This window comes from Acomys russatus, chromosome 22 (genome assembly GCF_903995435.1).
Source record: "Acomys russatus chromosome 22, mAcoRus1.1, whole genome shotgun sequence".
In the NCBI taxonomy this organism is placed as follows: Eukaryota; Metazoa; Chordata; class Mammalia; order Rodentia; family Muridae; genus Acomys; species Acomys russatus.
This window is the reverse complement of record NC_067158.1, coordinates 24213536-24223330: the sequence shown is the minus strand read 5'-3', so window position 1 is coordinate 24223330 and position 9795 is coordinate 24213536. Positions and strand designations below refer to the sequence as shown.

The 9795-nt window shown below is 45.8% G+C and overlaps 1 protein-coding gene across 1 annotated transcript in view; it reads right to left on the bottom strand.

Annotated features, from left to right (window-relative positions):
* Nucleotides 1-4225, bottom strand: part of Drg1 (developmentally regulated GTP binding protein 1) — a 20207-nt gene extending 15982 nt beyond the window's left edge. The window contains exons 1-2 of the mRNA XM_051165284.1: nt 4077-4225; nt 1980-2103 (exon numbers count right to left, since the gene is read on the bottom strand). Coding sequence (XP_051021241.1) covers nt 1980-2103; nt 4077-4118 — 166 coding nt within the window. The 5' untranslated portion in view covers nt 4119-4225. The remainder of the gene's footprint in view (nt 1-1979; nt 2104-4076) is intronic.
* Nucleotides 4226-9795: the final 5570 nt, after the last annotated feature.

The following is a 9795-nucleotide window of genomic DNA, read 5'->3' as shown; positions in this document are numbered from 1 at the left end:
TTAAAGTATAGGTTTACATATCTCAATAAGTCATTTTTGACCGGTATGTGATAAAAATAAAACTACTATTCATTTAGATAATATTCAGCTATCTCTGAAACCAGCAAAATAAATATGATAATATAATTCAAAAGTTCAGACTTAAGGAGTTGGCATGTAGCTCAGTGGTAGAACATGTGGCCCAACATAAACAAGGCCCCTAGCGTCAAGCCTCAGTACTACTATCATTCATAGGTAGATAGACAGACAGACAGACAGACAGACAGATATAGATACAGATACAAAACAAAACTTTAGGCTTAGGCTCTGGAGACAGTAATTAGACACCAGCCTAGCAAGTATGAGGTCCTGGGTTTGATCCCCAGCACCATGAAAATGATAGGCTTGGAAAATGGAAACACACTTTGATGAATTTTGTTTTTGTTGTTTTGTTTTTGTTTTTGTTGTTGTTGTTGTTTTGTTTTTCAAGACAGGATTTCTCTGTGTACCCTGGCTGTCCAAGAACTCACTCTATATACCAGACTAGCCTCAGACTCAAAGGTCTGCCTGCCTTTGCCTCTTGAATACAGATATCAAAGGCATGAGCCACCACTATCCAGCTAAAATATTAATCACACACAAAATAAATAAAATTTAAATGTTTAAAAATTTTGGAGATAGCCAGTTAGTGGTGGTGCACACATTTAATCCCCGCACCCAGAAGACAGAGGCAGGCAAATCTCTGTGAGTCTGAAGCGAGCCTGGTCTACAAAGCGAGTTCTAGGACAGCCAGGGCTACACAGAGAAACTCTGTCTCAAAAACCAAAAAGAAAAAAACCAAAACGGGGGTGAGGAAGTCGGGGGGGGGGGGGGGAGTGCGAGGCAATAGAGCTAGAGAGATGACTCATAGGCTAAGAGCACTGGCTGCTCACCCAGAGGTCCTGAGTTCAATTCTCAGCAACCACATGGTGGCTCACAACCATCAATCATGAGATCTGATGACCTCTTTTGTCATGCAGGCATACATGCAAATAGTGCTCATATACATAAATAAATAAATCTTTTAAAAGCAAATAATAGGGCTAGGGAGGTGGCTCAGTCAGTATTAGTGTGCCATACAGTACCTGCCACCCAAGCATGAGGACCTGATTGTGGATTCTTAGCACCCATGAAAAGGCCTGGCCAACAACCACACACACCTGCAACCCCACTGCTTGCTTATAGACAGATCTCCAGAGCTTGATGAATAAGCTAGTCTAGCTGAATTGGTGAGTTCCAGGATCAGTAAGGAAGTAAATAAAAGTAAAAAACAGCGATGTCAGGGGCTGGAGAGATGGCTCAGAGGTTAAGAGCATTGTCTGTTCTTCCAAAGGTCCTGAGTTCAATTCCCAGCAACCACATGGTGGCTCACAACCATCTATAATGAGATCTGGTGCCCTCTTCTGGACTGCAGGCACACATGTGGGCAGAACATTGTATAAATAATAAATAAATCTTAAAAAAAAAAAAAAAAAAATTAAAAGCAGTGATGTCTGGCCTTCCCAGGCACATAAACACATGCACAGAAGCTGGGCATAGTGGTGCATGCCTTTAATCTCACATTCAGGAGGCAGAGGCAGGTGGATCTTTGTGACTTCAAGACCAGCCTAGACAATATAGTGAGTTCTAGGACAGTCAAAAGGTATATAGTAGCCGGGTGTGGTGGCGCACGCCTTTAATCCCAGCACTCAGGAGGCAGAGGCAGGCGAATTGCTGTGAGTTCGAGGCCAGCCTGGTCTACAAAGTGAGTCCAGGATGGCCAAGGCTACACAGAGAAACCCTGTCTCTCAAAAAAAAAAAAAAAAAAAAAAAAGTATATAGTAAGATCTTGTCTCCAAAGGAAAAACAAACTTTTACAGGCACAGGAATATACAACACACACACACTACATACTTATGTTAGCTTAATAGAAACTACACAAACATAGTATATATGCAGACATATTACATGGAAGCACAGACCTTCTCCTGGGCCCCCGCCACCGCCACCTTTCGGAGTAATGAGTTCTCTTCGAAGCTTAGCAAGTCGGGCCTTAAGCAGCCCGAGGTGATGGGCGGTAGCCTTGTTCTTCTGAGTCCGAGCCATCTACGAGGGAAGAATCACAGCCATAAATCTGCAGCATTTCAGAGAGATAAAGGATCCTGAATAAAAAAGAAAAAAGTATCGCGCACGCACCCACAAGTTGAGAGCAGGGCTGGAGGATGATGTCTCAGCACTCAAAAGCACTGGCTGCCCTTCCAGAGGACCAGGCTTCAATTCCCAGCACCCACCTGGCAGCTCACACCTGCCTGTAATTCCAATGCCAGGGGATCCGACACCCTCCCACAGACATACATTAGGGCAAAATACCAACCAATGCGCTAAAGATAAAGAAATTACAAGAAAATAGCTAAGAACATTATGTTTTGTTTTTCTAGGTCCTTCCTACTGTCAGTATGCCCATTTTAATTTTTTTTCAGACAGGGTCCATGTAGTCCTGACTGACCTAGAACCTCCTACATAAACCAGGTTGGCACTGAACTCAGAGTCCCACCTGCCTCTACTGCTGCCTGCCTCCTGAGCTCCACCTAAATATTTAAAAAAAAAAAAGAAAAGAAATATTCAAGCCTGGCAAATTCCAGCACTCTGAAGGTAGAGTGGGATCTCTCTGAGTTCAAGGACAGCCTGATCTACATAGTGAGTTCCAGGGCAGCAAGAGCTGTGTAAAGCACTCAGAGGAAGGACAGCAAGTAGCCAAGAAGAGACTTGATACCCTATGAGAATATATAGGGGGACGTAATCCCCCTCAGGAACAGTCATAGGGGAGGGGAATAATGGGAAAATGGGGGGGGGGGGAGGAATGGGAGGATACAAGGGATGGGATAAACATTGAGATGTAACAAGAATAAATTAATAAAAAAAAAAAAAAAAAAAAAAAAAAAAAAAAAAAAAAAAAAAAAAAAAAGAGCTGTGTAAAGACCCTGTCTCCAAAAGAAAGAAAGAAAAGAGAAGAGAGGAGACAAAAAAAAGGAGCAAGGAGTCCAGGCCAGTTAGCAGGCTCAAAAAGTGGACTTGCTGCCAAGCCTGGAGACCAGAACTCTCAAAGCCGGAACTCATACGGCAGGAGGACAGAATGATTCCTCTAAGTTATTCTCTGACCTCCCACACATAAAAATAGAAATAAACTCAATTCCCTCTCCTCACCATCCAGGTCATTTCCTTCACCACAGAAGAAACAAAAGAGGCCCAAAGTGACAGGACCAAGGTCACTCCAAATCCTATCCACAGATGGAACTAAAATCCACCTGAGGATTCGCTTCCACTGTACCTGGTCTACAACAAAGTCACCATTTAACTGATTTTAAAAAAGCATCACAAAAGCCGGGCGTGGTGGCACATGCCTTTAATCCCAGCACTCGGGAGGCAGAGGCAGGCGGATCACTGTGAGTTCGAGGCCAGCCTGGTCTACAAAGCGAGTCTACGACAGCCAAGGCTACACAGAGAAACCGTGTCTCGAAAAACCAAAAAACCAAAAAACAAAAGCATCACACACATTATCCGGGTAGAATCAATTTACTTCGATTCTACCGCCACAATCAATAACCTGCAAAAAGAGACCATCAAGGTTTGAGTGGCGAGTAAGCAAGCAATCACAAGACAAGACTCAGGTCACGGAGTCTGGAACAGAAGTCGGTGTGGCTCAGAGAAAAGCAAGAAAAACAGAAACGATGTCGAGACATGCGCCGAATACCGGAGCGAGTACCGGCCAAGGGCTGGGTGTGGGACGAGGGGTGTGGGAGGCAGAGCAGAGAGGCGCGAGGGGACAGCGGGCGGGAGACGGAGCTGGCTAATGGAAGCTAGGTGCCCAGGCCCATGAGGAGCGGCTCAGAGGGAGGCCTGACGGGAAGGGGCTGAGGTAGTGCAAGCTTGGACTGAGACAGCTGATGGGAATTGGTGGCACCGGGGCGGAAACCGTGCAGGAATAGGGGCCCTGGCGCCGCGGGCGGTACACCGGAGCAGCGACACCGCCAGGGACGTGACGCTCGGGCCGGAAGGGAAGCGCCCACTGCGCCCTTTACCTCGGCTTCGATCTCCGCGATCTTCGCTAAGGTCCCGCTCATGGTGGCGAGGGCTGGGGGCCGCGCTGGCCTTCACACTCAGCCAGATGCCCTCACGCTCCGACCGCGCCACCGCCACCGCCGCAGTGCGCAGGCGCGCGACTCGCCAATTCTCGCGACACGGTTCCTCGCGAGGCCCGCGCCGACGCGCACGGGGCCCGGCGGTCTCCGCCTTCTCCACCGACTCCTCCCTGTTCCGCCAGCCCGAGCGGTGTCATAGAGCACGCGGCCGCGGTGACCAGAGCGGTCACTCGGGCGGGCTTCCCGGAGCGCGCCGAGGGTCGCGCGCAGCTCGGCCCCACCCCGCCGGACCTGCGCTGGCCGGGACCGCTCCGTGCGGAGCGTGCGGGCTGCGAAAGACCTACCCGCCCCCTACCCCCCGCGCCGGCGCCCAGCAAAGTGCGTGCAGATACTTTGGGCCCCCCTTTTCTCATCTGGGGAGATGCCCCAGTGACCGCGGCTTTCTTGGTTGACAAGAGCCCGGTCTGCAGCCTCTGGGCATGGGGGTCGACAAAAAAACTGTTTTGAGGGATCCTTTGTTTACCAAAAACCCCGAGGAAAGAGGGGGGCACTGAACGGAGCCACAATTAAAGCGCGAATTGAATGAGGAACTCCAGAAAGAACCGTTACTTGCAACGGCTGTAATGTTGAAAAATTGGAAATTATGTTAACACTCATTAGATGAGAAAGAAAAGAAAAAAAAAAAACTCTGCCCTGTAAAATAGAATTACAGCCACTGAAGTGTGCACATGTGATCTGACTGCAAGAATAATGTCCAGGGTTTGTTGGATGGATTTAAAAAAACGCCACAATTAATGCATGGCTTGAATGAGGAACTCCAGAGAGAACCGTTACTTGCACCAGCTGTAATGTTGAAAAATTGGAAATTATGTTAACACTCATTAGAATGGAACAGATAAATATAGAAACACCTCTGTCCTGTAAAATAGGGTATAGCTACTGAAATGTGCACATGTGGTCTGACTGAAAGAGTGTCCCGGGCTTGTTAGATGGGCAACCAGAATTGTAGTGATGCCATTTATGCAGCTCGTTAGAAGTACATTAAGAGAAGCATAATTATAAAAGAACACGAACATTCTGGTGGTGCTAGGGTCCCCTGCATTCAAGGTAGTCACACACCAGGCCAGAAAAATAAAATAAAATAAACAAACTGGGCAGTAGTGACAGGGGCCTCTAATCCCAGCAGTCAGGAGACAGAGGTAGGCAGATCTCTGTGAGTTTGAGGCCAGCCTGGTGTACAACTAGAGTCCAGGACAGCCAAGGCTACACAGAGAAACCCTGTTTTTTGAAAAACCACAAAAACAAAAAGGAAATAATGAATCTCAAAGCAAGATTTTTCCTGTAATGCCAGCTACTGGCAGTGCTGGAAAGTGCTCAGTCTCCTATAGGATTTAAAGGAGCCTTTCACCTTGTTGTTATGTAATTGTTTAGTTGAGCTTTTTTTTTTGGGGGGGGGGGGGCAGGATTTTCCTTTATCTCACTATGCAGCTTTGGGTGACCTGGAACTTTTGTAGACCAGGCTGGCCCAGAACTCACCCAGATCCTTTGTCTCACTGCTAGGGTTAAAGGAATACACCACTACTCCTAGCCCACGGTTCACTTTTGACTCTACTTTGTTTGTCTTATTTGTTTGTGGTTTTTCTGAGACAAGGTTTCTCTGTGTAGCCTTGGGCTGTCCTAGACTCACTTTGTAGACCAGGCTGGCCTCCAACTCACAGCGATCCACCTGCCTCTGCCTCCTGACTGCTGGGATTATAGGTGTGAGCCACCACACCCAGCATCCTGGCTGTTCTGGAACTTGCTCTTGTAGACCAGGCTGGCTTCAAACTCACAGAGGTCCACCTGCCTCAGCCTCCTAAGTGCTGAGATACTTTTTTAGATTTAAAAAAATTTTTAGCGTATTTTGCTTGGTTCTACTTTCTCTTTAAATTTTAAATAATTATATGTTTTAGAGTGTGTTGTGTCTCTGATATAGATAGCTATCTATGTATATATATGGTTTTTTTTTGGTTTTCAAGATGGTATATATAATTTTAATGTATGAGATAAGTGAAGTTACTGAGAGTTGTAAATTGCCATGTGGTTGCTGGGAATCAAACCTGGATCCCCTGGAAGAGCAGCCAGTGTTCTTAACTGCTGAGCCATGTCTCCAGGCCCCTGTCTCTGGAGGTTTGTGCCCATGTGAAGATCAGACTTGGATCCTCAGCCTTGGCAGGAGGCACCATTACCCACTGAGCCATCTCATTGGCATGCTGCATATTTCTGTTTCCATTTCATACGCTATTAATGCACCCACAATTATTGTGTCGCAATAAATTTTAAATTTTAAAAACACTCCTCTTCTTCGAGTGTTTAACATGAGGTACCAGCATGCCCGGGACTGCTTTGCTGTTCTGAAAGCCGCTTGCTCTGTGTAAGTGAATTCTTGTAGATAAAATAATCCACAGGGAATGGACAGAACAGCCTTACCCCATACGGATGGCCTCCACCCAGCCCAGAGAAAGGTTTATTTATATAAGTTTGTAAATAAAATCTATTCCAGCTTGCCAGGGGTAACGATGAGAAATTGTATCTGACTGAAGGGAGGAGAAAGGGAAAGAAAAGCTTTTATAGAAAGTTCCCGAAGGACCCCCGGGGTTTGCTTCTTTTCTTTAACCTCAGCCTTTTCATAAATAAATTAAGGAATAATGAGGTAACTTGATCCAGCACCATTAGTAATGGAGAAGGGAAGAAGAAGCTGGAAGTCGGACTGGAAAGGAGCATGATCAAAGATCAATCTTAAAAGACAGATAAAATCAAATCAGCAGCTTCCTAACCCAGTGCTCCTGGGATTAGCTGGATGACAGCAGTGAGACATCAAGGCTCTCCTCTGCGAGGAGAGGTCACCCTACAAATCTGTCACCTAAGGCCTGCAGCTAAGTTAACTGGTTTCTGGTTCCAACACTGGCTGGAACACACTGTCTATAGTGTGCCTGCCAAAAGGTAACACTCACCTTCAGAATGTTGTGTGGCCATTGTATCCGTCCAGTCATCACTTACTGTTGGTGCCTGGCACTTTGGCAGGTCTGGGGACAACAGAGAGTGAGTCAGATATGGTCCCTAGTGTTATTAAGTATGCATATCAGGAGCAAGTCTAGGTCCTTAAATTCATCTCTCTCCTGCCATATCCCAGGTCCACTTGGTAGCACCTGCTTGTTACAGGGAGATCCTGTTTTTTCCATAGAACAAGAAAATACCTGTGAAGCTGGGTGCGGTGGCTCACACCTGTAATTTCAGCACTTGGGAGTCTGAGACAGATGGCTGTGGGTTTAGAGTTAGTCTGGGCTACATAGTGAGCTCCTGGATAGATTACCTCAAATAAAGCACGTATCTCAGATGTGCCTATAATTTCAACACTTAGGAGGTGGAGGCAGGAGAATCAGAGGTTCAAGGGCTGCCTATGTTACATGTGACCTCATCTCAAAAAAAAAAAAAAAAAAAAAAAATCCTGGGCATGGTGGCACACACCTTTAATCCCAGCACTCATGAGGCAGAGGCAGGTGTGAGTTCTAGAACAGACTGGTCTACAGAGCAAGTTCCGGGACAGCCATGGTTACACAGTAAATCCATGTCTCCAAAATACATGTATATTTTTTATTTGAAAGTAAGATGTAGCTGGGTGACACACACCTTTGATCCCAGCACTTGAGAGGCAGAGGCAGGCAGATCTCTGTGAGTTCAAGGCCAGTTTGGTCTACAAAGGGAGTCCAGGACAGCCAGGGCTACACAGAGAAACCATGTCTTAGAAACAAAAAAACAAAACAAAATTTTAAAAAAGAAAGTAAGACCTAACTGTGTCATTTTCCCCTTTCTTTTCCTCCTTCCTTACTTTCTTAGATTCTTGGCCTCTTTCTCTTTAACTGTTGTTACATGTGTATATGAATATATAAATACAACCTGCTCAGTTCATTTAGTGTTGCTCGTATGTATGTTTTCAGAGCTGATCAGTTAATGTTGGATAATCAATTGGTGCGCTCCTCCCTGGGGAGGCTGTTTCTCCTGTTCTCAGACTCCGTAGTTCCCTGTAGTTCTGTATTTAGGCATGAGGCCCCATGAGATTTCCCTATTCCGTGTCTACTGGTGTTGTCCTTGTTCGGGTCTATGTAGTTATGCTGTTGAAGTGTCATGGGTGTGGCCTCTCTGATAGTTCCAGGAGATAAAAGCTCACAGCAGACTTTCTGTCCCTCCAGCTTTTATATTCACACCTCTTTCCTTCTCCTCAGACTGCGATGGAACCCAGTGTGTGAACTGGGCTGCCCTTGAATTGAGATTCTCTGCCTTAGCCTGTGGAAGGCTGCAAGCAAAGAAACATCACTATACATGGCTACTAGTTCCTGGTTTTAAGTTTTTCTTCATCCTTGAGAATCCTTGAGAATTTCATGCATATATACAAAAAATATAACCATATTTAACCACACCTCTTTTATCTTTAAGTTTTTTGTTTATTTGTTTTGGTTTTTTGAGACAGGGTTTCTCTGTGTAGCCCTGGCTGTCCTGGACCTATGTAGACCAAGCTGGCCTCGAACTCACAGAGAATTAGAGAGACACTGGTAGACATGGAAAGCCAAGGCAGGCTCCTGAGAAGGCTACACAGAGAAACCCTGTCTCAAAAAAAAAAAAAAAGCCCCAAAACAAAAACAAAACAACAAAAGTGTATGCAGTGCCTGGCCTGCAGAGGTCAGAAGAAGGTCAGAAGCTCTCCTGGAACTGGAGTTACAGACAGTTGTGAGCTGCCGTATGGGTGCTAGGAATTGAACTCTGGTCCTCTGCAAGAGCATCCATTGCTCTCAATTGCTGAGCCATTTCTCCAGCCTGTTGCTTAGCTTTGTAATCATCATCATCATCATCATCATCTTCATCTTTGTAACAACAACAACAATAATATGCTTGCTTTTTAAATTTAATGAAGGTTTATAAGATTGAACTATATTCTGCATAATTAATTTTTCTCAACCCAAACCCTTTTCTAAAGCTGCCCCAGTTTCCCCAGTGTTGGCTCTTCTGGTGGGAGGCTAGAGACACCCTTGGTTCTGCAGTCATAGCAAGGTGCAAAATGACACCAGGAAGTTGCCTGTCTGAGCACATCTGCACACATCATGACCATCCAAGTTTCTCCTTTCTTTTTCAGACAAGATCTCATATAATTTGCATTAGCCTTGAACTCCCTATGTTATAACTGGACTTTCTTTGTATCTCCAGCTCCCAAATAATGAGTTGGAGACTTTTTATTAATATGTGAAAGCTTGGCCTTAGCTCATTATAGATGGCGGTGAACCACCATGCAGTTGCTGGGACTTGAATTCAAGACCTTTGGAAGGGCAGCCAGTGCTCTTAACCTCTGAGCCATCTCTCCAGCCACTAACTATCTCTTATAACTTAAATTAAGCCATTTACTTATGCCATGTGGCTTATTACCTCTCAATCACTTTTTTTTTTTTTTTTTTGTTTTTCGAGACAGGGTTTCTCTGTGTAGCCTTGGCCATCATGGACTCGCTTTGTAGACCAGGCTGGCCTCGAACTCACAGCGATCCGCCTGCCTCTGCCTCCCGAGTGCTGGGATTAAAGGCGTGCGCCACCACGCCCGGCTTACCTCTCAATCTCTTAGTCCCAGCACCTGGTG